This window comes from Stylophora pistillata, chromosome 13 (assembly GCF_964205215.1).
Source record: "Stylophora pistillata chromosome 13, jaStyPist1.2, whole genome shotgun sequence".
Taxonomy (NCBI): Eukaryota; Metazoa; Cnidaria; class Anthozoa; order Scleractinia; family Pocilloporidae; genus Stylophora; species Stylophora pistillata.
In genome coordinates this window covers 14,956,741-14,984,098 of record NC_142531.1, presented here as the reverse complement: position 1 = coordinate 14,984,098, position 27,358 = coordinate 14,956,741, and the positions used below count along the sequence as shown (strand labels likewise).

Sequence of the window (27,358 nt, the reverse complement as noted above, 5' to 3'; positions counted from 1 at the left end):
TACGCTAACATTCAAATATGCAAATACGATATCCAAAAAACTAATGTCCAACGGTCCACTCTATGTAATGCACTGGAATCGAATAGACGAAATTAGATTTGTAGTCGGCATTTCATACTAGGTGGTCCTTGTTTTGTACCTATTCCTTTATTCCATAGTCTCGGTCTGCGCTTTATTATTTCTCGTTGACCTTTGAAATTTTTCTTTCTTTCTCTGTAGCAAGGCATTCTTGATTTCATCGAAATATTTTGTTCCTTCAGCTACTGTGGCCATCTAGCTCATCAAAAAGGTACGAAAAGTACAAGATCAGTTCTAGTTGAGAAGGATGTTGTTAAAATTGTTCCTGTAGCTGGGCAGAGTTCCGTCGAATTCGCTGAAGGGTTCAGCGTCCTCAACAATTTGTTCACTTAATGTAAACATTCTGAGTGATCAATTTGTTCTCTTTATTTGTTTGATTCCTAATCAAACCCTTTTTCTGGTCATACGTCGACGTTACTGTCTCTATTTGCACCGTAGTTGTACAATTGTACAATATTATTATCACGATAAAACGCAACCAGCAGTTACGTTTAGCCGGATTAAGCAACTTGCTTTAACGCGACAAGTTGCGATCACGCGAACGAAGATCTCTACAATTTCCTCCAGATACGCTAATTTTAGGGAATATTGAGAAAGCAACCCTTTTAAAATTAAGAAATATTGACTCCGATACTCTTCATGACGACGAATAATGTCAGCCCCCCAAAACCTCTGCCTGACTTTTATCTTATAAGTGTTGCCTAGTCTGCATTTCATGTAATTGTCTGCATGGTCCATGTTTTTATGTCCAGTCCGTATAGTCCGTAGTCCGTGGTCTACAGCTTGTCTTTTGAGCGACGACCTTTGAGATTGTTCTTGTTTCTCTGTTACAAGACAATCCTTCTCGATTTCTTTCGATGGCCATTCAGCTTCTCAGGCAGAGCGTGAAAGTTTGGATATGATCAATTGACGACTGTCGTGGAAAGTTTGCACGTGCTCATAATAAAGTTTCTTGTTTCGGTATATTTAGTAGTTGAGTGAGTAAGCTATTATTTCGTGTCGCTAACTTTGATTTGTAGAATGTCGAAGGAAGTCACACACAACGATGTATTTAATCAAATAGTCGCTAATAAAACTGCATGCATAGATTAACACTATGATTATCAAGCAAACTGATGTAACAAGAAATTAGTGGCCACGAATCATTGAAGAATATATGTGTAAAAAAAAAACTGGAACTTTGTCAAGTTAGCTTAAATTATCTTACCATCCCGGACTTACGTAACTGGGTGTATAGATCTGTAGCTAATAAAACGTAGCATTTTTGCAATTCTTAGTATAGCGGATGGGATTGAGATAGATCGTAGAACAAAACGTGTAATGCTGTGTGAAGAATAAAGTCGAGTTAACCGAAACTATACAGTTCAAGTCTGTAGAACCAGCGTGTGCGGAATTTCTTTCTGATGTAGGCGAGTTCCGTCGAATTCGCTGAACCAGCGTGTGCGGAAGTTCTGCGAAAGCCGACAGCCAAAAAGGATTTTGTTCAAATTATTCCTGTCTCCCTGAGCAACTCCTTTGTCGATTTTTACGGAAAGATTCCTTTCGTTAGCTAGGCCGTCAGATAAAGCAAACAGGATTTAATTTTTCGGATTCCTTTACCTCTATAGTCTCTTTATTTGCTTCCCAATCCCTACTTTTGGCCATTGATCAATTCATATTTGCAAGTAAGAATCAATCCCGCATCATCACCGTGTGGTTCCGATGTAACGTAACCAGGTAACCGACAGCTGAGAGATGTTCGTGACTAAATGCGATTGATTACGGGAAGTAGATCATCTAAGAATACACAACGTCGATATTTAGGGATCAGATTATCTCAATGACACGTGAAGTAGTCCTTAAATACAACGGCAAAGACTTTAACAAAACAGAAGTAATAGATAATCCCCGTGTAAAGATGAAGACAGCGAATCTATATGCAGTCGTTTTTCACTATCGAAGACAAGAACTCCTTTTCTGTTTGGTGTTGGTTCTCTCCTTGTTGAACAACGCTTCTACTCAAAACTACCACACTGATTCACTGGATGAAATCAGAAACGTGTTAATGTCGTACTCGTCTGGGTCCTCGAGACCTGGAGGTATTGTGTGACCACTTTAATTTGTAACTCAAAAATGAAATAGGGTATTTTGACCCTAACGGTTCAGGTTTTTTAATTGAGGTCACTTTCGTAACAAGAAGTTTCCTGGTGTTGGTGAGACATCCGCAGATTTTGTCGTTATTATATTCTTCCATTTTTCTTGTACCCTATATATATTTTCACTGTGTTCGTTTTCTTGTTTGCAGGAACAAAACCGAGAGAACCTTCAAATTCCTTCCTGAAAACTGTGGATCAAATTGAAAAATCCGTTTACGACGCTCAGGCCATGAAGATCTATTACAACCATTCCCCTGCTAGGTTGAGAAAGATAACAGATTACATCAAGTTAGCACACGAACAGGGAAACTCGCGACTAATGCCGCAATTTCTTGGTCACGGCTTGTACACAACAATGGTGATTGAGAAAAGCAATGAAACAACTCCGCACCGTCGCGGATCATCGAGACGAAAGCGGTGCCCTGATTGCCCATCTGCAGTTAAGGAATACATGAACACCATTTTGAGAGAAGTTGGTCCAAAAAAGTTCGATAAGCTGATGGCCGTAAATGAAGAAGTAACTTTGGCGTTCGCTATTGATGTCACTGGAAGCATGGCGACCGAAATTAAGGCCGCTAAAGCCATCGCAAAGTATATTATCAACACTACGAGGCCAAACATAGATATAGACTATGTGCTCTCGCCTTTTAGCGACCCGGGTAAGGAAATAACTCCTTTTATTAGATGCTGAGATATCAATGAAATACTGACGTTAAAATTATCACGTACAGAAAAAATACTTCGAAAATCTATTCAGACATACATATACAGTGGAATCCCGGTTTCTCGAACCCTCGGTTTCTCGAGCCTCCCGATATCTCGAACCAAACCTTGTTTCCCTTGGATTTGCTTCACTTGTAATTTCACCCCCGATTTCTCGAACTCCCGATTTCTCGAACCAATTTGCGTTTCCCCTGGAGGTTCGAGAAATCGGGATTCCACTCTACTCACACGCACATACACACACACACACACACACACACACACACACACACACATGCACACACACACACACACACACACACACACACACGCACACTGACGCACGAGTACACGCACACGCACCATCACATATACACCCAATTACGCTAGTGCGATAGAAAGCCGGAAAGTTGGAAACGTCAATAATTTATTTATAGACTTTGGATTCCTTTTTCAGTTTTTTTATGGTTATTGTTGTTGGTGTTTTTTCTTTTTCGAATTTAGGAACCGGACCAATAACCAAAATGCCAGTTGGGAAAGGAAACGACTTTATAGCAGCAGTCGAAAGTCTAACACCGGATGGAGGGGGAGATTGTCCAGAGCTGGCCTTCAGGGGAATAAAAGATGCCCTCAATAGCGGAATTAAACAAGGTTCACCTCTTTACGTCTTCACTGATGCCACGGCAAAAGATCCACTTGAACTCAAAACGGCAAAAGCTTTTGCTAAGGCAACGACGTCAAGTGTTTACTTCTTTACCACAGGACTGTGTGGTTTCAGTAAGTATAAACCGTATGAGGATCTTGCAAAAGCCACCTGCGGTCAGGTGTTTGAACTTCCAAAAACTGGATCTGATTTTTCAAAGATAAAGAAAATCTCCAAGAATCTTCTTGGTGAAACAACCTGTGTAGGTAGCAGCAGTACTGGAATTCTAAGAAAGAAGAGAAGTCCTTTCACAGTTTACAAAATTCCCATTGATGATTCCATGAACAGGGTCATTATTTCTGTCACAACCCAAAATCGTGGACAAACGATCAACTTACAAGATCCACTGTCTGTTCCTGTCAGCACTGAGGGAAGAACTGACTTGGCAAAAGGCGTGATATTTATGGTGGATCACCCCAAACCAGGAATTTGGAAGCTATTGGTATCATCTGGTGCAGGAAAACACTCGTATGTAGTGAAAGGGTCGAGTGCGACAAATTTAGACTTCGACTTTGTCTTCGTTCTTCCTCGTAACGCGAGAAGTCCCCTTCCTATTCCCCATCCTCTTATTGGTGAGTATGCATCAAGTTAACTATCTTTTCTTTCCTATTTTCTTTATTTTTTCATATTTCCAGAAGATGACGATCTTTCGTATATTGTATCGTCGTAAACACCTCGCAAAGGAATCGCGCCTTGGACGCGTACTCTTCGGCTTTTCAAAGAATTAGTGACTGCTTGTTAAAAAGCAAAAAGCTAATCGTTTCTCAAATCATGATCATAATGTAACAACGGCAGTTGTTGTCTTTGAGCTTGTTGAAGCTGTATCAATTTAAGTAATGCAAACTCAATATGATTGTCGGATAACAAAGGATACAGTAAACGGTTTGACACGGGGTAAAATTTGATCGCGTGGTCTGATCGTTTGTGTGAGGGTCCTGATAAGGACTGTTGTCGGTGGAAGTGACTGACGTTTCGACAACCTTGGCGGCAACAGTCCTTCTTAGGACTACCTTAACCAAATGAGTCGAATTATCATACTACACGATCAAACAGTAAATGGTAATAATTAACCCTTGTTGTTTCATGGCTTTATACGTGCACAGGTAAACCCGCTCACATCATTTTGACTGTAAGTACTGCAAATAAGATCAATGGAGAATCATTACAACTTGAAATTCTGAACGGAGACAACGAAGTTCTAAACACGACAGATGTTCATTCCCTGCCGGGGAAAAGTGGTGCCCATTTCTCGGCTTCTTTCTCTACTCCCACAATCCCCTTTAAATTGAAACTGAGAGGCCAGACCAAGAGAGGTTTCGACTTTGAGCGTAACTCCAAGGCTCTTGTCCAGCCAAGTCGTGTCCTGCTCAGGGTTTTGTATTCTAGCGAGGACTTCACGGTACCAATCAGTGGAAGAGGACTGGTGATATTCGTTGCTTACAACACAGGCTCAACCGAGAATTTCCAGTTCGAAGTAAAAGATTCGACGACGTTCAACTCTTCGGTATCGCTGTCCTCGAGACGTGTCTTTCAGAACCGGATTGGTTTCTTCTACACCTGGTTCACAGCAAAAGCCACTGCTACTCGTGGATCTGTTGATACCGTAATGGTAACCGCCACGGGAGAGACGTCCAAAACGAGGGTTAGCTCTGTTGTTAGCTTGATGGCGGTTTAACTCCTTAACCACACCGGACGGTGAAATATTACGAACTTTTCAATCTTGCTGTGCTAATTTTTATGGATTGAAGAATCTTTAGTAGTAACCAGTTTTCCTTTGTAAACTAGCTAGCTTGTCTTTAAAGTTCACTAAGACTTGCCAAGGGTCAACACAGTGAGCGGACATAAGGTTTTGATTTCTCTGGCTACAAAAAAATTAAATACATTTTTTTTTATGAATTATCCTTAGTGGAAAGATCGTAAGAATGGATTTTATGACGAGTTTAGTGCTTTGAATTTTTGTCCTAAACGAGTAATCCACTGAAGCTTAAAATTCTCGTTTTTCGTGTCACGTTGATATTGTTTTCGTATCAGGACTATGACGCATTTAGTTACACAAGCACGAGATATAGATTTTATTAAATGGATGCCACTTGACTGAGAATAAAATTACTAACGAAAAAAATTTGTTCATTTTCATTGTTAGAAGCTCCAAACAATAATTAAGAGCAAACATTAAATATTCATTGACCTGAGAAATACTTTTAGCGCATTCAGCAAAAGAATTATCACCACTACAGCCTTAGAAACAATACGCTTTCTAGTGAAAGAGTGAAATGAAATCGCACCAGTGAATAGAACCGTTTGCGAGGATTTCCCCATGAGAGGGATATTTAGGTCAGTTGTACTACTGGTGGAACCAGACAAATGATAAGTATGAAAAACCGAAAGTGCACAGCAAAACTGCACGCCAACCTAATCGCAAAGGTCAAAGTGCTTTTTCGGATAAACGTCTATATGTTTATCCCGTTCGATTTTTCAGGAGAAACATCCCGCATCCCGATCTTGTCAGAGGAAAACTTGAAAAACTTAGTAGCTTCAATCGAAGGACGATATCCTAACTGTTTTAACACAGTGTTCATCACTCTCACTGCCCTGCAGGGAAAAAAATTGGCAACAACACCACCTTCCTCAACTAGCCCGTGATTTGATGACTTTTGGTTTACAACTCTATTACAAATCTTGTTTTCCACGCTTCACCTGGAGTCAAAGTGTCTCACATAAATTAGGCGTGTTAGTGTTGTCTAGGTGTGCCAAACGATATCATATTTGACAAAACTCATCGCTCTATTTACTTATACATTTTTACACTTTGGAAAAGCCAGGAAGATAATGTTATTAAAACCGGGATGCCACTAAAATTGTTTCAAAATCGAGCTGGTCATCATTAAATTGCAGGGCGTGGTTCTGCCGCCGATAGATCTTCGGTAACAAACTGGTTCACGGGCCTCCTTTGGCATAAGTTATACAATGGTGACTGCCTCCCCTTTCCACCCTATGCAAAAAATATTTTAACAATTACAAGTCATTTCCACACAAGATTTGCTAAGATTGACCTAATAATTCCATTTGTGTCTTCCTCTTACTTAGTAAGCCCAAGACGAACCCAGCTACAGATTCTACTTTCTTGTAAATACTTCGACCTCCAATTTCATGACTCAGTTGAAAATCACTGCACAGTAATTTAAAGTATGCTGTATTTTTTGCCTAACATACATGAATTTCTTCGTGAACGCAATCCCTAAATTCGTAGGCCATATTCAACAGCTATATCAGTAAGTATGATTCTGGTCTATTAAAAGACAGAAGTGTCTTGATACGTTTGGTCGCTTTTTGTGGAAACGGAATAATTCGAACCATTATTTTATCGTCATGTTGTTTGCTTTTCTTAACCAGATAAACTCTGAACACACACAAAAAGTAAAGTAAATAGTATAAGGTTGGAATAGGTCTTGGAGGGATGGGTTAGATTATCACTTTCAAAACACGAGGTTGCAAATGTGACGGAAACACATTAATAAATATAACACAATCTAAAAGACTGCACATTTCGCAACGGGTCATTATTATGGCTTGAATTAACATGGAAAATTAATCTAACCGTGGTTAATTGAGAAAAAGAATTGGTATTCTCCATTGGGTTGTTGCATGACATGTCGCACAACACGCCTGCCAATCGGCTTATGATTTCAAACCCAACAACTTAGTTATTCTTCTATATCACATAGAACTATTCGTTTTTTCCTATTACGTTACTTGGTAGTCACGTTATTTAGCCCATCACGCAATACTCTCCAAGAGAAGCTTACGTGAAAACACAACGCTCAAATGAGGAGCTTCAGACGGCTGTGTGAGAACATAATTATCATACAAGTGCGATAGATAAGAACTAAACAGGCAGAGAGTGTCAGAGACACTATAAGTTTACAGAACTTCATGTACATCTTTGCATATTCAGAACTTTTCGTCGAGCCCAGGTCCTTTTTGTTTCGCCATCTGTTTCTGCATGTTAGCTATCATCTCCTGCATTCGCCTCAACTGGAAAAACAAACATTCAATCAACACTGAACAAACAAACTAAAAGTCACAACTGTACAATAAAAAACGTTTAGTGGAATTTCCTACAAAGGTGCCGTCTTACTCAAGGGTCTTTCTGGCCTTTGGAGAGGGGGGTAGGGGCTTATGTCCGGTACTTTATCTTCCTAACAAATTTGTCACAAAAGGGTGTGTATGTGAGTGTGGGGGGAGGGGGTTATAGGCACTCCTGGGCCCCAGGCCACGCCCCAGTGGTTGCCTTGTCCAGAAGTAACAGCAGGTGCGTATGTTCAGCAAAGTGGCGCGCCCTGTTCGTTGTCAGTGTCATTATTTCAAAAGTGTACTGAGCACATCTATTACGAATCCAATCATATTGAATACCTCTGCTTCTTTTTCCCTCAACATTCGGTCCTTCTCTGAGATTTCAGCTGTATCCACGTCATCCAATTCGAAATTACCACTTTTTCGTTTCCTACAAAGAAAAGCCGTATCCGAATTAGGCTTTTGTGTGCGTGTTGAAAAGAAGAACGGATCATTCTTTATGTTATTTCCTTAATTCCAATATCTTTCCTTAGTATAACCCTGCGCACCCTTGCTACGCTCAATTCTCCGCCTCATTAGCGCAAAAGAAAAAAAAAAAGCGCACGTATATTACAATGAAGGCGTCTCCATCATGCAAAGAGCTCTAAAAGGCAGTAAATTGTTATTTCATCGTGGATGCGGTTCTCTCCTATTTTCCAGGGGGAGTAATAACTTCCTCGCTATAAAATCAATGCACCACAATTCTCACTGCATACTTCCAATGAACAACCACTTAACCGTTGGAAATGCCCTGTAAATACGCTCATCATAATAAAACAATGAATCATATCGCCTATAGACTATGTAGTCCTGCGCCACACTGGATTATAGATACCTTCGTTAATATTTCAAATTCCTACTTTGACATCCTTAGCATGTTGCTTAAGTTTGACAAAAAAAGTTCAGCAATGACTCTCTTTCAAAGCAATGCTCTTCTACTAAAACTAATCCTTCTTCTAAAAATTTTGGGTCGTTTCTCCCATCTAATGGTGCTTTATTCGACCACTTTCTCATCCCTCCTTTATTCCATTTCATCATTTTCGTTATTTTTTTTCCTCGTTTTCTTCGACGGAAAGGAGAGAGATCCGGTGAAATACGCATGCGTTATTAAAGGGAAGTGACAAACTTACATTCCCTCTATTGTTTTTCGTGGACTGGAAGGTTCTCCCTGACTAGAGAGTCTTTCTGCCCTGTAGTTTTCGTAATGAACCTCTTGTGTGACATCTTTCAAGTCCTGCATATGTGTCCTACGAAAACCATTAAACACAGATGGTCAAACATTGTGTTTACCCAGTGGAGCTGTATCGTTTGTAAATTTCACAAAACTTCCGCTAAAAAAGTTGTTAAGAAGTACGATGACAAGTCAGTGAAGTAGTGTGATGTTGTGGAAGCAAACGACTTACCTTATAAGCATGTTTCTGAGCTTTATGAAGTCACAATGTTCGGGGTTTTCGACTGCAAATTAAGACATGAATTAGAACCACCAACAAGAAGAAATTGTAAACAATCCTCTTTGTTATCATACGACACACAATTTTAAACAACACTTCAAGACGTCTCTCTCTGGATTTGCTTCATTGTACCGAAACAGCACCAATCTGTGATAAATTAACAATCAATCAATTCAGTCCTTGCATCCGTAGGAATTCAAAGACATTCATTTTTGTCCTCTCGTTTATCTTGAACCACCCTCCTATTATTGCCAAATTTTCATGTCCCAGAGTTGGTCCCAGTGAAACGGAATCACCGCGCTTTAGTTATAATAAATACCTTCTGCCATTCCCCAAGGATATTGCCTAACTCGAACTTGTTTTCCTCTCACGTCTGTTACGCTGTTGCTACCAATCACAGCGAAAGGAATGCTACCCTGCAGTAAAAAATTCAATTACATCAGAGCTTTACTCTTCCCTGCATAATGCATGTTTTTTGGTCCTTCTCTGAATATCTGTTTTAAAAGATCAGTCCCTGAAACACTGCGACGTTTTGCATAGAAGATCGTATTAGAAATACCGCAAATTCTGTTTTTTTTTTTTTTTTTTTCGGGTAGTTTGGTGAAACATATTTTTGCCATTCTCTCGTTCATCGCCTGGGCATGGTGGCCTTAATTTTTCTAATTACAATTTATAGCCCACTTTGAGTGATGCACTTAACGCCACACTTTAGTATAAGAGGAGTTATCAAAGAGCTGGCCCCTACTGTTCGAGGGTGGATGGTAACGCCATCCACTAAATAAATCTCTACCGCACGAATAGCGCAGCGCGTTCTGCAAACACTCATCTGCTTGATAACATTACTCGCACTTTGAAGAACTGAACCCTGCTTTTAAGCCATGCATGGATGATGCTGTTTTGATGTGTTTTTAGAAATGGAACTTTCCTTTAGCAGGACCCTGTCCTGACCAGGTGTAAACAAAAGGACCAGCAAACAGTTAGGGTGAGAAAGATAGATAGTTTATTAGAATATCGAACATGGCAGTCCGTAGACTGAATTGCGTTACAATTACTTAGTGACTTGACTTGCTGGGAAGACAATTAAATCTTGTCAAAGAGGAAAAGAAGCACTCCTAGTTGCTTCAAAGAAATTATAGGGCACTTGCAGTAGTGGTCAGTACGGACATAAATGCTTTGAGTAATAGCTTTCAATACCACTCAAAAGTACGTTGACTGAGTCCCTCAATTCTCCATAGTTTCAAGGATCGAGTTTCGAGGTTGAGACTGTCAACTTGCTTTTGAGTAGAATTGTACTTCATTAACACATATTTGCACTGACCTTGAGTTCTTGGTTGATTTGAACAAATTCTTCATCATCTTCACTATCACATTCAGGGAAAGTGTAAATTTTAATACCATTGTCATCAATCTCCTCTAAAATCTACCAGAAGAAAAAAACATTCAAATGAATAAATTGCGACTAAATTTGAGATTCAAGAGACCTTTTCATTCAGCTCTGGTCTATAATTCACAATTGACAATCTCATTTGCAATTAATTTATTCCCTTTTCAGTCAGTCGGGAACTATTCCTTACCATATATAAAAGACATTTCTTTCATTGTTCCTAAAGAAAAACTTAATTAGCCACAGGCCTCTATGCTGGCTTGCTGATGAAATATGTTTGGTTCTCATGTGATAAATTTGTTTTGTCCACTAGGTCATTCCAGTTCTTTCTTTACCCTCCCACCCTGGAGCTTTTATCAAGCCCTCAGGGTGTCTTTGTTTCCTCATTGAAGATGCCAAAACAGATTGATCGTCTCATTTGTTTGCTGAGTTGTGCAAGATGGGTGTGGAACAATTATCATAACATAAAAGTTCACACCACTGACCTTTCTTTTTAGTCGCTGTACTTCAAACTTCGTCAAACAATCAGCCTTTGCAATAACTGGAACAATGTTAACTTTGGTATGCAGTGTCTTCATGAAAGCAATGTCTATCGGCTTTAACCTACATCAAAAAAGAAATCATTGGTTAGTGAATTTAAAAAAGGCTAAAGGTGACACCCAAACACAAGAGCCTGCTTGCAGGCAACCGGTTGGTAGTAGTTAGGTCTTAAAGGCAGCAAGAAACCCACAGTAACCAGCTATTATTGAAACCGACGAAGGGGCTAACGCTTGAAACGTCAGCTTTTGTAATCGTTATGGTGGCCAATTTACCATTTCAACTTTGTTGATATAATTATCCAAATTATTTCGTTACCCCACCGACGAAGCCCAAAACAGTTTCTTTAGAAACTATCAGCCTTTGTTATTGAAACCCTCAGCATATGGAAATTTGATGAGGAAGCTGTCATCGTCACAGTGTCCAAATCACTGACAGAGGTAACACATCCCTGACTCTGAGATTTTGTGATGTTCCTGTCAAAACAGGTATCCCAGTGAAGTCAACTCTTATTAACAATGAACGGCCCTTACACCCTACCATCAGTATGCATGTTCTCTATACTTTTCTCTACACATTTCCTGTGCGACTGATGAGGAGAATTAGTTTAATAATCATGAGTGCCTTGTATTGGTGATCATTTGCTATGTTCTCATGACCTTTGCATTTGATTCAAGGGTCGCAAATTAGAAGCCAATCACTCTAAGGGGTTCAATTGAGGGTTAATGAGCCTTAACTGCACTGAAATTGAATGACTACATATCACTTACCCATGGCCATGTGGACAGATAAAGTACAGGCAGCAATGAACTCTGTTGTCCACTATGTGTCTGCGATTGAGCCCTGATTCATCTTGTAAGTATGCTTCATATTGTTGATCTACATAATTTGTTACAGCTTGCCAGCTAAAATGGGAAAAGGTAACCAACAAATAATCAGTGTCAGTTTTATTAACCCTTTCAGTGCCATGATCTCATTAGCACTTTTTCTGACAGTCTGCTATACAATTCTTGTCTTGTTAGTTTAGAAAATTTGGTATTTGATCAACTAACAATCCCCTAGTTGATATTTTTTCTTTATTCTAATAATTTCTCTGCTTGATATTGCATTGATATTGTTAGGAGAAATTCCATTTTGATCACTCATTGGAGTTAACAAAAAGAATATGCTGTTGAATGTGGTGGTAAATTTTGGTTAATTTTTTTGTGCAAGCAATTCAGCAGGAATTTTAGGAGACCTGTAGTGCGCTAAAAATGGAAAAATGCCACAGCAAAGTGATGTGGGCAACTTTTGGCTCGTCTGATGAAGCTGTTGCTAAATTAAAAATAGCCCTTTCTACCTTTGTCCATCTTAACAAGTATCTTACCAGTCAGTGTTATCTACGGCATCTGCAAATCCTGGAGTATCTACCACTGTTAGTCTCAACCTGATACCTTTCTCTTCAATTTCTACAGTGTTGGTTTCAATTTCAACTGTCTGATGAATACGATCTATAGAGCAAAAACTAATCAGCTTTGCTTGTTGGCTGATCTGTGAACCCTAAAATAATCCCACACACATGCACTGTATAAAAAGCTATTGATGCAAGATTACAATCCATTTAATAAGTACATCTATATGAGGACAGAAGCATGTATGACATTACCAAACAGCATTTTGCTTTTTTTATCATGTAAAACAAATAGATTCCACATGATGTTACAATGGGTCTGTTCAGTAATTAAGATCACTGATAACGTCAAAATTTTGGAAAGAACAAAAGAGTGGCCTATGAGGTACAGCTGAGTGTGTCACTGGGACCCATTTCTAACTCCTGCATGGAGAGGGGGATGGTAGGTGTAAAGTGTCTTTCCCAAGAAATCAAAATAAAAAGCTAGTCAAGTTTCAAATCCAGACCTCTCAGGATAAAGTGCTGTACTTGTCAAGCCACCACATGTCCCAATTCAAGAATGAGGACAAGGCCTAAAATTTCTTCCCTTGTGTTTGTTTACTTTAAATTAGTGTTTGGATATTGGTGACCTGTTGTAAAAAAAACCATGGCTTTGAGAGCAGTATCTTCATTTGGCCCAATAAACGACTTAAAGAGAGTAACTAGAATATTAGAAATCTTCATCCCTTTTTCTATCAAAAGGATGAATAAGACAATAACATGAACTCACCAACTACTCTTGGAATGGCAGTATCATCATACAAGTCTGTCAAAAACAAGCTATCCACAAGGGTTGACTTTCCCAAACCAGATTCACCTGAATGGTGTAGCATAGAGAGCAGAAAATCAGGAAAGTTTGCCAACAGTTGGATAAATAATTCCAAGACTACTTATGTCAGACATTGCTAGGACAACAGCAATCTGATCCAGTATAAAATATTCTAACTCTTTAACTCCTATGAGTGACCAAGACAGAATTTCTCCTTAAAATATCAATTGTTTAAGCAGGCAACTGAAGCTAAAATAAGAATGGAAAAATATTCAATTATGTATAATTAGTTGATCCAAACATAAATTCCCTGAACTAACAAACATCATAAGACCAAGATCTTAGGAGTGAAGCCTGGGTTTAAAACTCCTCCAAACCATCACAATATCTTTCACATTGGAATCCCTTTCTCCCTCATGTTGGTTATAGTGCATGACTGACAGTCATGCATCTCATTAAGAGAGAGCAAGGTTTCCTTTTCTAGACATGAAAGAAAGGCAAACCTTGAAGGAGTGCTGGAGAAAGTAGCTAGCCAGCAAATGAACTGCAAAACTTTCCAAATGGGAAAAGAAGGATCATGAATTCTGTATCTCTCTCAATGAGCTTTACTTCCCACTTGCTGTGGCAATTTTTGTTCTCTTTGAGGTGAACCTGTTCACAGCTTGGCTACATGCTTCACAACAATATCCAATCAGGAAATGACAACTAAGATCTTTTTAGGCAGTCAAATAAGTTTAAGTGTTATGGTCAGATGTTTGTTGTGTTACTAATTGCCACTTCCATTAATATTTCTATCTAACAAAATCAAATTTTGTTACGAGAGCAAGGTATGCACTCCTTCTAAATTCAGGCAAAGGAATTAACCAATACCGATGTAAAACATTTGTAGTTCAAAGACTTTCAAAACATTTTCACAACTTTGTGACATGGCTCCTATGATACAATTATCAGATAACTAAATAATTATAAGAAAAAGCTCACCAACAACCATAAGAGTGAACTCAAAGCCTTTTTTCACAGATTTGCGATGAACTTGGTTGGGGAGATTTGCAAATCCAACATAACCGGGTTCCTGAAACATACACTCAAACATGTTTATGCAAAGTAAGTTCTATCTTGAGCCTGTAGAACCAACAGCAGTGGCTAGCCTCCAAATGGGTTACTTTTAGAATACGAAATCATGAATTCAAAACTTAGTAGTTGGTGACCAGATGACAAATTTTCTCTTTCATTTCTAATTTGACTTTTTCATAATAGCAGTAAACAACAGCCCATTTGCTCACCATAGCCACACCCAATTAAATGTTGACAAGACGGTCATCTACTGTTTTGGAGAGGAAAGAATGAGAAGGAACGTATTGAGTCTGTTTAGCTGGCTCAAATCAGCCTGTCTAAACTGTGACATACTGTTGATCACAAGGACAAGCCTTTTTGTTTCATAATCCTTGTACTGAGATTTATATGAAAAAGCATTCTCCCTGCCCAAGTTATCTGTTAAGGGACGAACCTCACCACCTTATTGACCAGTCTAGTCTAGTCTACAGAATTAGGAGACGGAAATGTACCTTATATAGGCGCCTCTAGGTACTATTGTTCAAGCTTTTGTAAAGGCTCTAGATCTTAAGATTAATCTTATGATTCAGTCTTAACTTTGTAAAGGGATATCTGACATAAAGCCTTGACGTTGGATCAAAAGAGACTTAAAAAAGCGGCAAAACGATCAAAAGTTTAGAAATATTGACATTTGACCGCAAAGTACCGTGGTTGCCGCCTAAACGGATGTTATAGTGTAAGTTGTCGAATAGCGATCATCTAAAATTCAAATTATATCCCTATGTTAATTTAGAGTATTCACCGATATGTTATAAATAGATGAATATTTCAATAATAACAACACCAATAAATTTAACCTCGGTATAACTAGCGCACTCTGAGAAATTAGCAACAGATGTTTAAAATCCTGATCCGGTGAATGATATCTTATTTGGAATTAAGGTGTTACAAACACGCGATCCGGCTAGAAAAATAAATTTGGCTGAACATCACGAACGGAGATACGAATTAAGCATTTCTGTTTTCCGAGCACTTAAAATACAATGCTAAATTATTAATTACATTTGTTAGTAAAAGGGAGGGGTATTTGTTGGCTTAACTCGTCACATGAAGAGCGCGCTGTGTTGTCCGACCCTTTTAGCAGTTGTAGTTTAATTTAAAAGCAGGCGGGATACGTATTTCGGCGTTTAGCAGAAGAAAATCAAATCTTACCGGTTCTTTGTGGGAAGTTTCCATCGTCCGCAGGCCAATAAGTTGCAAATTATAAACAAAGTATGAGTTAAACTGAGGTAATTCAAAGCTTGGAAGAATTTAACTTTGTACTCGAATCAGGAGATGTCAATGATAACAATTTCATCGTTGGGCATTATCAAAACGTACATGTACCGATAAATACCTTTAAGAGCTTCGGAAATGACTTTGCTCCCACGATTCGCTCTGATGCTAGAATTCATCCTTCCTCTTAGCGAAATACTCAAGGTACCTAAAAGGAATAATTAATCATAGAAGGTTGAAGAACGCGCAAAATACGAATTGAATATTTTATAGACAGACTTATTTCGTCTCCAGACTCCAAAGAATCTGGTTTCTTCCGGACGTTGAGAGGTTGGTCATATTTGCGGTCGTATCACAACCCACTCTCGACAGAAAAATGACGAATATTACGAAAAAAAAAAAAAAAAGAGAGAGAGAGAAATATCTCGTTAACCGTAACATGTGGTAATGGGTGAAATAACTTTTTTTTTCGACCGCGGGAATTTGAAATCAATTTCGCGCGAAAATGACACGCGTATCTCGTGTGACTCGCGTAGGCAAACTCGCGTGTTGTTCTAATCAACTCTAGCAGGGACTCACGGGAAACTAAGTTTCTAATGGCGGCGAGAAGGGGCAAATGGAAAGCCTTAATTCTCGACATCAACATCTAGTCCCGGGAAGACAAAGCTCCTTTCAAAATCTCGCCTTAAACAATGTGAGAAGCGGTTCGAGAACGGGTGCTAACTTCAGCGTAACTTCGCCGTTTGGGAACTATGCGGAACCAACCAGCGTAAATTATCGAACAACAATGGTTTCAACAACTTCGACCCCGACACCGTCAACACAGATGTCACCGTTTTATCTGTTACGGGATGATACTCGTGAGTTAACTAACTTGTTTTCCCGTTTGTAGTTGCATCATTCCTGATGCTTGTTCACCGATCTTTCCGCTGTGTTTCTTTTGCAGTGACCCCTTTAGAAACAAATAGCAACCTCTTGGTGAAACATGGCTTTGACCAGACGTATCAGAAGAGCAAAAAAGTAAAGGAAGGATTGAGTTCGTTCTTACCCCATTTGCCTGGTAAGGTTTCCTTTTATATAATACAGCTGTGCGTACAATTGTATCTCTAATTATTTCGAGCAATTTTAAACCAAAACTTTGCTAATTTAACATGGTATACAACTGAAAATGCGCTAACGTATTTACCACTTGCGTATCGATAGGCAACATATGTAAGATAAAAACTTCTTGAAATTGACAATGCCGACATCCTTTATGTAGTTTAAGAATCATAAAAATAATTTAAAAAGGGAGGAAAATTATTAACTTTCACTGGATAAAGAACTTAGCTATAAGTGTAGCTGAACATAGAGTTGCTGGAAAATATTGTTAGAATCAAATAGTCCACACAGACAAGATTCTTATACAGGTGCTCTTGTTTTCAAAATATGTGATGTTCTTGTTTGATCATGTTTGACCCTATGTCACATTCCCTTTTCACGGTTCACAACCACTGGATAAAATGGACCAGTGTATCAGTAATTGGGCATCAAAATGCACAAGTTTACTGTGAAGCAATACAAAAGTGTTTGTGATTAAGTGTGAGGTCATGGTGACCGATATTGTGCAAGTTTGGGTCATTAAGGATGAAGTATGCTCCAGAAACCACATTAACCCCCCCTCTCTCTCTCTCTCCTTTTCCCCTGTGTTCAAAATTTGACTGGAATGCTACTGCCTTGAATCTTGCTAAGCATCTGGCCACTAACCTGTAAAAAGACAGAGTCTAACTGCCCCCTTCTCCATTCCTTGTCAATCTATTTGAGAAAATGATAGCCACATATAATTGCTGTCAAAACTGCAGAAAAAATTATTTTGTATTGTTAAGAAAAGTATTACAGAATTTACAGAAGTCTGATAGCTATCAGCATATTTGTAGCAGGACACCTTATCCTTTGCATTGGTGTTATCCTAATCTCATGCATTGATCAAAAGGCTCACCTCTGTAGGAGTCTCTATAGCTCATCTTAGTTTCAGTAAAATTAAGTTAGTACTCCCTCGTAGACTGGATGCCAGTCCATCGGTCCATGAAAGGAAACCCCCCCCCTCCGCATTTTGTCAGGTTTTCCCCAACAGATGGTTTGAATCAATTTATATCATGGCTCAGGTGTGAGACACCATGAGAGTTCAGTATTTTGTCCAACAAAACAATTCAGCGACCCAGGTTTAGCTGGATACTGGGTGTTTTGATCTGTAGTTTTGTATGTATGCATTTATTTGTGATATTTAGATGGGCTGGCCCTGTTCAGCTCAAAGCTGGTTTAAATGGGGGCCTGTACAAAATAACAAGGCCAGACCACAACTTGAGGAGCTATGTTCCTTACTCTTTGCAAGAAGAAGGTGGGTTCTTTTCCATCCCCTTCTAACCAGTGCAGAGGAGATTTATGAGATAGGCCCTATGGTTTATCATCCTTATTAGAGAAGACTAGAGTGTCTAATCATTTGCAAATATCACAGCAAAGGCAGCACATTCTCCTCAGTTATTTTAAGACTCTGAGTATCAATCTGATCTGGGGCTTGAGCTCTCTATCTCTTGGATGGCAGTCCAGCACTCTACAAGGTGAGCTAACCAAGTACGGTTTCAAAGCTCACCATTCAGTGGGTTGTTGAGTCTGACAGGCAATTACAAAGAAGCCATTCTGTGTTAATGTGTATACAGTAACCACTTGCAAAATGAAGCAAAGACTTAGAAGAAGTACAGTAATATAAAATCCTCTTCAAGATTTAATTACCCTCTGTTAATTATAACTGACAGATGAGCATGTATCTTGCTAATTATTTACAGCTCTTTGTTTTGTTCATGTCCCTCAGGTGTTCTTGATGAACTAGGAGGACCAGAAAATAGGTAAATTGTTTCCCCATCACTCTTAATTGTTCATCAGTATAGCTGTTTGGCAAAAAAATTGTTCTGATTTTAAAGTTACCAGAATCATCCCTTGGGTCAGTAAAGGAAAAATTCTAATGGTGAATTGTTTAGAGAGGAATTAATAAAAGTTTAATTATTTGAATTTACAACTGTTACATTTCATTTTCTTTCATAGTCTTCGTTCAGTGGTAGACAAGCCTCCCATTGGTGGAAAGGAGCTCCTTCCTTTAACTGGGCATTCCTTATCTGGATTTCGCCTAAATCCTGGTCCAGTAAGTGTCTAATGATATTGTTTACAAACATGTGAAGCTGCTTCAAAAGCCATTTTCTCAGCAGTTTCCCTTCAAAGTCTGTTAGCAACTGCTAACTCAGAGTAGTTTGTTTTCCTGGACAGCATTTTTAGCTTATGGACAAAAGTGCAACTATGGTATTTTCTCAATGAAATGCTCATGCTGTTGATTTCAAATCTGGCAACTTAAACTTCATGTTAAGGATTGTTATTTGCTCTATTTCAATCAGTTTTTTTTTTCATTGTTACCCTTAATCAGGATGACATGATTTCCCACTTCATCCAGCAGCAACAAATAGTCTCTAGGTCTTTTCCAAGGATTAAAGTTTTCCCGTGAACATTTATGTGTATAAAATCAAAATTTATCAAACCAGCAGCATGTTCCAGCAGTGCTACTCAACAGAATTTAGGTACCATCAGCTAAGAAGTTGATTAAACTCCACGGCTGCTATTAAACACCTTGGAAGCACTTATATAAGGTTGGCATTTAATTGGTGTCAGGCACTTCATAAAGATAATACTGACAGTAACATCAATTCAGTTACCCAACTGGAAATTTCATAATTGTTATTATTATATAAACACCAGTGAAATACCAATTGAGTATTTGCATACAAACATGATATTGTGTTGAACATGTTATCTTTGCAGGTGAAAAGATCACTGTTGCTATGTGAACTGATATAGTATTTCATTGGTGTTTATATAATAAATAGAATATTACATGTCACTGCTTGGAGATAGGAAATTTCTCTTCTCATGTTGAAAAATATTCCACTTGTTTGCTGCAATATTTTTCAACACTGCAAAAGAAATTTTGTATCTCTGCGTGGCCATGTAATATCCTATATCTATTCCTTGGAGGTACAAGATTGTCACCATTGCAGTGGTTTAAGAGTGAAGTGAAAAATTAGTTTGTATCAGGAACTTTGGCCCAGAATCATGGATGTTTCAAAACTTACTTTTCTGAGAGATTATGTTCTTCATTTTCCAGATTCCAGAGCAGTTTCGTTTCATGAGTCAGCATCCAGTGAAGAAAAAACACAAACACAAGAAGCATAAAAGCCAAGATAATGAGCGAAATAAGGAAGGAGGTGAAGCAGTCAGTCAGATGGGTCCAGAGCAAGAAAAGCTAGCATCCTCCTCTACTGGTAATAGAAATTATTTATTTTGTTATTTTTTAACCTCTTGGCACCCATTTTCATCCATTGTTTATGCTATATAAATGAGTAAGGGAAGGGGGAGGCAGTGAAGGGGTAGAGGGAAGGAGAGAGGCTGGGGGTCCAGTGCAGTGCAAGAAGGCCTCAATCTTTGGTTCTTAGGTAATCTCATGGATGTGCTCCAGATTCAGTCTTTACCTAGTAAGTGTTTCAGTTGCATTTTTGTACCTCTTTATTCGTTGTAAAATATTTTATAACCAAATATTGAAATTTCTACTTGAATTTACCAGTCTGAGAGTGTTTTTCAATCCTGGATCCCTGCCCTCTTGCATTTTTCTCATAGAATTTAAGCCCATGCATTAATTTTATGTCATGAGGCTTCTCACCCAACCCTCCCCTCCCTTCCCCTCCCAACCCACCCCTCCCCTTTGTTCCCCTCCAACCCACCCCTCCCCTTCCTTCCCAACCCACCCCTCATTCCATTATAACTGCAAAAAAATTACTCATTCCTGTGCAAGACAGTGCATGAGAAAGTTTGTTTTTACTTCAAATATCCCCTGTGGACAAGCTGGCAGAAGATCTGCAAGGTTCTTTATTTTTTCTCTCTCTAATGTCTCTCTTTCAATCATAGCACCTGTATAATCAACTCATTTTAGTTACTGTTGGAAGGACAGGAAGGGATAAGAAAACTTATGTCAGTGTAAAAATGATAAAACTATGGAAATTGTTCTGGAATTTTGTTCATAGATAAACCTGAGAGTGGGCATGATTCCAAAAAACACAAGAAACAGGTTCGTGCAAACGACTAGATTATTGTAATTCATGATTTTATAAACATTTTTATTCAATAAGATTGTCTTAGTGGGTATGTACTGATATAATTTTAAAGATTCAAAAAAATGTATTTTTTGTTCCTTCTGCAACATGCTTGAATTATTTTGTTTTTGTTTCTTTTTTCATAGAAAAAGCATGATGATGGTGAACGCAAAAAGAAAAAGAAGGAAAAGAAAAAGAAAAAGGTATTTTCTATTTATATCTAGTGCAGCTCATAATAAGAAGTGCATTCAGGAGAATGGATTACTGATACATTCCACTGTGTTCCTTTAAAATAGTAGAATTTGTATGATGTCAGGATCTACATTTAATGTCATTTCTCCAGCAGACATCACAACAAACTTGCTTTAAACTGAAAGTTAAAAAAGATGGTTAAGCTGAATGATCTGTGAAATTTTTACGCACTTTGTAAAAAACTTTATGATCATGTCAGCTGACATTGAAGTGGCAAATCTAAACATATCCATATCTGCACTAGATTGAATGCATTGAAATTATTTTGTAGTGCTTTTTTGAAGATTGCAATATTTTTTAGGGTTACTGTTTTGTAACAAGATACAAATAATGATGAAATGCTAAGGAGAAAAAAGCTGCATCTGCCAATACCATACAGTGATTTCTTGAATAATTATACTAGAAAGCTTCAAAGCTACAACAATCCCAATTATACCTTTCAGTCACTGGTATCAGATGCACTGTAATTGGTCAATTTTGTTTGGCTGCTAAATTCAAAAGTTCATTTTAGTTGCAATCTTTCTTCTTTCTATTTGAACCCAGGGATATAATAAATATCTTACTTGGTTTTCTTGGTTGCACTGTAAGTTACAGAACCTCAGTTTTTCCACCTTTGCACCTTTCTCTTTAAATGGTCTCATTTCGTGAGCATGTTTGATTTTGGTTGTGATTATCTTATGTTCTTTACCAGGTCAAGCTTTATATTAAGCTTTTTATTGTTTGTGTTGATTCATTTCTCATAATTTCAGAGGCACACACCTGATGCTACTCCTCCCGGGGGAGGACTGGACCCCAGCTGAAGACTGAAATGTAGAGACTATTTCTATAGAAAATAATGACAAAATTTTGACTATTTTAAAAATATTTACAAGTACGCCTAACTTAAGTTATGCCATCTTTTAGGATAAAGAAAGACTTATATTTAGAAATAATAGGTTGTTTTTCAGCAACATTGTACAAAGTTGGTAGTTGATACCTGGTAACTGGCTCCAAACTGGAGTCTAAATTAGCGAGTTGTCTGTCGGAGAACGGGAAGAAATGGTGTTTCACGTCTGTTCTTTTGATTTCATGTGCACATAAATTACATCCAACATCCATGTCCATATCCTGTCTCCCAACACTAAATAGCCATCATTTTCTTTGGGGAGAGATCTTAAAATGTAGTGTGTGTAGGATTAGTTTTCGAGGTAATCCCTGTCTTGCCCCATTTATTACAAGGTGTTGCGAGTGAAAAGGATCCACTTTACACACACTCTTTCTTCTCGTTTGTATATATTTGCACCACGACTGCACAGTGCTTTATGATGGAATAGTTAAGAAGCGTAAATTATCAGTTTCTCTGTTGAAAAACCATCCACTGTCAGTTTTTGGCTCGGAATTCTGTTTTAATGATATAGTTCCCATTTCTTATCAACCAATTCATACTTTTACACTATAAATATATTTGGCTAACATAAGTGGAATGCGTCCATTCCCAAGGGCCATCGAGGTCGACATATGTGTAGTGGTAGCAGGCTGAAGTATAAGCAGACATTCTGGAAGTACTTTTGTTTAGTGATCTTTAATGTAAAAAGAGGTAACTTAACTTACCCTCTATGTTTTATAAAACAACGAAAATACAGCATACATAAGCGAACAGTAATCTTAATGCCATCAGAGAGTATTCTTTGTTAATCACTGAGGTGTATAAAATTAGCGGTCAGGGACTTCAGCGCTGACTCGCTATACGTATGACGTATCAACTCGACACAAAAGAATCTAATCTCTTCCTCGACGCTATTTCTAATTTTTTTATTTAAATGAGTACACTTCAGATTGTGCTGTAAAATATTCGGCAAGAGGAGCTGCACACCTCAATGTGATTTCTGTGTTGCACCTGCATTGACATATACTTTTACGCCATCGGCTGATGTTCGAAAAGGTCCTTGTAGTTATGTGTCACTGCCGAAGTGGTAACCCCCGAGCAGTGTCCTTAGGGCGAAAATCACTTAATTTTAAATGACCTTATTAACTCTGGCACACTGTTTATTTCTAAATTTAACTCGACTTTGCCAAACGATTCTCGATCCATCAAGATGATGAATTACGCAGGACTTCTAATGCACTTTTTATCGGACTCAAAGCCCGTTACTCATTAGTCGTTCCTCTACCTCTTAGTAGAGAGAGACAGAGCTCTCGTTAAGAAATTGATAATTAACGAATGGAGATAGAAAAGTTTTTTAGTGTGGAAGATAAAATATTGTTGATGAATCTACAATAAACACTCTGAATGTTAGTGTCCATTCGCTATTAATACTGTTCCTTTTCTGTAGGCAACGTACGCATGCAATAGATCCATGGCTCGGAAAACCATGTCAAACTCTTCCTTAGTGTCAACAGTCGTCACTCTGAACAGCCTTACCATATTACTGAATGACAAACGATTAATGTAACTGAGGGCGTTCGTTGTCTGACGTAAGAGCCCCTTTTCACTCAGTTATTGTACGTTCGAGGTACGTACTTAGTCTTATTAACAGAGCGGGAGGTCTGTATGGGAGAATCTTGACCGAGGTGAAGATTCTCCCATACAGACCGACCTAGCTTGGTTAATCAAGATGTTTATTATATGGCTGTGTCTTATATGCCAATTTTTTTATATTCTTTGTACCTTTTTTTTCTAGACCGGTCTGGGTAGTTCCCAGTCTTTGTGAGACACAGCCATATAATATATAAAGTGAGTTACGGACCGAGTGTTTTTCCGCGTTCAGGCCATAAATCCGAACGGAAAATACGAGGCTCCGTAACCTGTGCGGACCGAGAAAACGGGCTTGGGGAAATATTATTTATTACATACAGTGGAACCTCTATTCAAAGAAGTGCCAACAGACTGGGGGAATTGGTTCGTTATATTGAGATTTCGTTCTACCGAAAGTCTCGATTTAACGAATTTGCGGAAAAACAATCAAAATGTTCTTTATACCGTGCTATGGTTAAAACAGTGGAATCTCGATTAAACGAAGTTTCAAGGGACTGGGGAAATTGGTTATTATATCGAGGTATTGTGGCATACGTTTTACGATAACTTTAGTCGGACTGAAGCGGAAATATCGTTCGTTATACCAAGGACTTCGTTCTTTAGAGGTACGTTAAATCGAGGTTCCACTGTAATTGTTATTGCTTTTTTTTGCCGTTGTTTTTTGATTTTTTTTTTTTTTTTGTCTTGTGTGTGTGTGGTGTGTGTGTGTGTGTGTGTGTGTGTGTGTGTGTGTGTGTGTGTGTGTGTGTGTGTGTGTGTGTGTGTGTGTGTGTGTGTGTGTGTGTGACGTTGTGCTTAATTAACAGTACACTGTACATGTCTGTACATAGCTACAACGGCACCGGAACTACAAAAGGGTTCAACGAAATTTTAACAATTGCAACTGAAACTGAAACTGAAAATGAAGATCTGCAACATGAAAATTGCCTCATTTTTGTCATTGTTTACTTTACTACTAAAATTGCTAATCAAGACGCTTAATCAAAACATCTTTCTAATTGCCTCATTTTTTGTCTTTCGTTAAAATGCGCCTTTCATTCAGAAGAAAGAGCGCGGGAAATCCCTTCCTTTTGTGCCTGACTTGTCAAATATCATGATGAAAATAAACAGTGTGTACAGTATTAAACAACAGAACACTACTGTATAGTTACGATGAATATATGAATTTCATATATTTTGAACTGCGGTTATAGATACGTATGATGCACGATCCTCGCAGTAGAGAGCGCTATTTATGCAATAGCGAAAATCAGACATGAAAAAAAATCAGGCCTGTACGGGATTCGAACCACTGACCTCTGCGATACTAGTGCAGCGCTTTACCAATTGAGCTAACAAACCAACTGGTATTGCACTGTTGTATTGTTCTGTTTCGCATTCGTCTTTGGTCAGATGTTTATATTTGGGCTTCTGGATTGTGTTCGTTATGACGAGGATTTCGTTACACCGAGGTTCGTTAAATCCAAGTTCTGTGGCATTCATTTTACTTAACTTTAGCCGGGCTGAAAAGCATCGTTCGTTATACGGAGGACTTCGTTGTAGACGCTCGTTAAATCGAGGTTCCACTGTAGATAGGTTAAAATAGAGCGGAATTTCAATTCGAACAAACTTTTGAACTTAGCGGGCTACTAAATTGTTCAATCGCAGCGCACATACCAACTGATGCATTCTTATTCAAGATGCTAAGCATCAGTTACAGTACTTCCTCCAGCTGCAAAGTGCTTTAAATCGAGTCGGCGTGAAACTTCACCGCTTACAGCTGTAAGCCTGGCTCAAATTTAGCTTTTGAAAATTATTTTCTTTTAAGATGTTTTACGGTCGTGGGGACAATGCCTTAATATCAAGCGAATCGTGTAAAAGAAACTAGTTCGGTTACGCTTGTCAACTAGCCAGGCTTTCATACAAAACACACCTACACTTTTAGACAACAGTTTATTTCTCCCTGAAAAAATTTACAATTCAAATGTATTGTTTAACTTACAATATTGCGAAAGGTAATATTTCAAGCATTAGAAATTTGCTGTACATGATATGCTTGAAATATAAGGCAATGGGAAAAATTGACATTAAATTTTGACTTAATAACGTGCATATTTTTTTGTCCTTCTCATATTTACTATTGCTCCGCTTTTTAAGGGGAACTTTCCTAGACGGAAGAAGGTATAATTCCACCAGCATAGAAGCTCTCTAGAGCCCCTTGATTGAGCAGCTACTTCCATTAATCTTCAAAGTGGCTGCAACACGGTCCCAGTATTTTGAAGAAATTTATCCTAGCATTTTTTAAGTGACTCATCAACAATAGGCCCTAATCTTCTTCATCTTGGTCCATCCTTATTCTTTTCTGATTTATTCCTCTCATTTTAAGGTGACTGATTACGTGTTAAAAACAACTGAAAATACCATGACGCAGCCCTTCTCAAAGGTACATCACTATTTGTGATATCACTCTGTTCCTCTCACAGTGGGTAGTAATATCAATCCAAGTGCTCGTACCCATTTAGTGTAAAACAGAAAAACAAGGACCCATTTGAAGGTAAATTTAGTTGTGCTGCCAATTTTTTCTTATTAAGGCGCAATATTGTATCAAAAAGCACGTAACGGCTTCCCCAAAAATTATAATAACAATAGTACTAAAATTCCTAACGAAAACCAAAGCAGGTTATTTTTCTTCCCGGTAATTTTAAAATAAAAGAAAATTGTGACTTTCGAGCTTCGTGGTTTGAAAATTACAAAAACTGGTCAAAAAAAATGCCAATTCCCAAATGTTCCTTCAATGTAATGTTTCCTGTGAAAAGAGTGAAAGAGCACAACAATTAAACCTCACCTCTTTAATCAAAATTGTAACAAAATTCTCGAACGTGATTGGTCACCACCAGCCTGGTTTGAGTACTAAGAGGACAGTGTAGGCGTCAGTGCTTGTAATTGGACAGTGTAAAAGGGCAGTTAAAAAGACATTTAACACGTCATGCCTGTGTAAGTGGACTGAATGCGCTGTTCCTGTTGTCGCGCATTTCGCCGAGTTATCTTTTTTTTTCTTCATGAAAACGTAGAACCGATGTCTAGTTTCTTTCTCGAATTTTGTCTTAGTTTTGATTAGTTGCTAACAGGAATTCGTTTCGTCCAATTCTGTCTGTAATCATGCTCTTGATAAACAAATCGGACTCCCCCGTCACTTTTATGGTTACAGACCGAATTAAACTCCACTCAGTCCTTTTACCATTGTTGATAGAGCATCAAGGATGGAGGCAGACAACTTAAAAGATTAACGAAGCTGACAGATCTGCAGAGAAACACGTGGTCCCGACATAGAACTAATTGTCTTTAGTTTCACTTGTACCCTGAACTCTATGACCCCGAGAGTGAGTAGCATCTAATTTCTCATTATGGCTTCACCTCTGAATTGAACCTTACGGTTACGTGAATATAGGAATAGATCACCAAGTTAAGAACCTCTCGATTGTTAGGCACATTCTCCTTCTAAGTAGCTTGAAAATGTATAGATAACAGTATGGAGAATATGCATACTGATGTTGGGGAGTAAAGGGTTAAAAGGACCCTAGCTAAGAAAATTTTTAACTTTACAATCAAGATGCTGGTTCTTGAATGACGTGAAAGACGGTAAATCTTTAAAGTGCTACTGAAACGAAATTTTCGTATCTGAAATATTTGCTCTAACCTGCAGTTTTGAATATGCTGATCATCATGAGATAATTTGCTTTGGCCAAAAAAAAAGCGAAAGATATCTTTTTTAACCGTTCAAATAAAAAATTTTACACAAAACCATGTCCGGGCCC

At 38.3% G+C, this 27,358-nt stretch overlaps 4 protein-coding genes across 7 annotated transcripts in view; 2 read left to right on the top strand and 2 right to left on the bottom strand.

Moving 5' to 3' along the window:
* Nucleotides 1-1,823: 1,823 nt before the first annotated feature.
* LOC111321803 (von Willebrand factor A domain-containing protein 7) lies at nucleotides 1,824-7,392 on the top strand. Its single transcript, XM_088742129.1, has 4 exons — nucleotides 1,824-2,156; nucleotides 2,363-2,872; nucleotides 3,420-4,190; nucleotides 4,722-7,392. Exons 1-4 carry the CDS (start codon nucleotides 1,898-1,900, stop codon nucleotides 5,291-5,293), a joined length of 2,112 nt encoding a protein of 703 aa, XP_088598255.1. The 5' UTR covers nucleotides 1,824-1,897; the 3' UTR covers nucleotides 5,294-7,392.
* Nucleotides 5,725-15,908, bottom strand: LOC111321784 (septin-2). Its single transcript, XM_088742131.1, has 13 exons — nucleotides 15,752-15,908; nucleotides 15,567-15,602; nucleotides 14,283-14,373; nucleotides 13,263-13,349; nucleotides 12,470-12,593; nucleotides 11,874-12,008; nucleotides 11,052-11,169; nucleotides 10,501-10,602; nucleotides 9,502-9,598; nucleotides 9,135-9,186; nucleotides 8,862-8,978; nucleotides 8,032-8,122; nucleotides 5,725-7,653 (listed from the first exon to the last, which is right to left on the bottom strand). Exons 1-13 carry the CDS (start codon nucleotides 15,806-15,808, stop codon nucleotides 7,570-7,572), a joined length of 1,191 nt encoding a protein of 396 aa, XP_088598257.1. The 5' UTR covers nucleotides 15,809-15,908; the 3' UTR covers nucleotides 5,725-7,569.
* A 293-nt stretch (nucleotides 15,909-16,201) lies between these two features.
* LOC111321841 (uncharacterized) lies at nucleotides 16,202-23,329 on the top strand. Of its 2 annotated transcripts, none has more exons than XM_088742132.1 (8): nucleotides 16,202-16,489; nucleotides 16,576-16,689; nucleotides 18,478-18,511; nucleotides 18,708-18,804; nucleotides 19,816-19,972; nucleotides 20,729-20,772; nucleotides 20,944-21,000; nucleotides 21,593-21,712. In XM_088742132.1, the coding sequence occupies exons 1-8, from the start codon at nucleotides 16,246-16,248 to the stop codon at nucleotides 21,695-21,697; spliced, it is 852 nt and encodes a 283-aa protein (XP_088598258.1). In that variant the 5' UTR covers nucleotides 16,202-16,245; the 3' UTR covers nucleotides 21,698-21,712. The 2 variants fall into 2 exon arrangements, with proteins under 2 accessions (XP_088598258.1, XP_022780556.1); XM_022924821.2 differs by lacking the exon at nucleotides 21,593-21,712 and adding an exon at nucleotides 21,799-23,329 and having other exon boundaries at nucleotides 16,204-16,489.
* Nucleotides 23,330-25,479: 2,150 nt separating this feature from the next.
* Nucleotides 25,480-27,358, bottom strand: part of LOC111321810 (synaptic vesicle 2-related protein) — a 31,766-nt gene continuing 29,887 nt past the window's right edge. For all 3 annotated transcript variants that reach the window (XM_022924780.2, XM_022924778.2, XM_022924777.2), the window contains one exon: nucleotides 25,480-26,349. In XM_022924780.2, coding sequence (XP_022780515.2) covers nucleotides 26,335-26,349 — 15 coding nt within the window. In that variant the 3' untranslated portion in view covers nucleotides 25,480-26,334. The remainder of the gene's footprint in view (nucleotides 26,350-27,358) is intronic.

Coding starts and splice junctions, on each gene's coding strand:
- LOC111321803 (XM_088742129.1), top strand. CDS start 1,898: ATGACACGTGAAGTAGTCCTTAAATACAACGGCAAAGACTTTAACAAA. Junction 2,157..2,362: donor TGGGTCCTCGAGACCTGGAG/GTATTGTGTGAC, acceptor TCTTGTTTGCAG/GAACAAAACCGAGAGAACCT. Junction 2,873..3,419: donor CTCGCCTTTTAGCGACCCGG/GTAAGGAAATAA, acceptor TTTCGAATTTAG/GAACCGGACCAATAACCAAA.
- LOC111321784 (XM_088742131.1), bottom strand. CDS start 15,808: ATGAATTCTAGCATCAGAGCGAATCGTGGGAGCAAAGTCATTTCCGAA. Junction 10,603..11,051: donor TACAGCGACTAAAAAGAAAG/GTCAGTGGTGTG, acceptor TTCTTCTGGTAG/ATTTTAGAGGAGATTGATGA. Junction 7,654..8,031: donor TGAGGGAAAAAGAAGCAGAG/GTATTCAATATG, acceptor TTGTTTTTCCAG/TTGAGGCGAATGCAGGAGAT.
- LOC111321841 (XM_088742132.1), top strand. CDS start 16,246: ATGGAAAGCCTTAATTCTCGACATCAACATCTAGTCCCGGGAAGACAA. Junction 18,512..18,707: donor CTAGGAGGACCAGAAAATAG/GTAAATTGTTTC, acceptor TTTCTTTCATAG/TCTTCGTTCAGTGGTAGACA. Junction 19,973..20,728: donor GCTAGCATCCTCCTCTACTG/GTAATAGAAATT, acceptor TTTTGTTCATAG/ATAAACCTGAGAGTGGGCAT.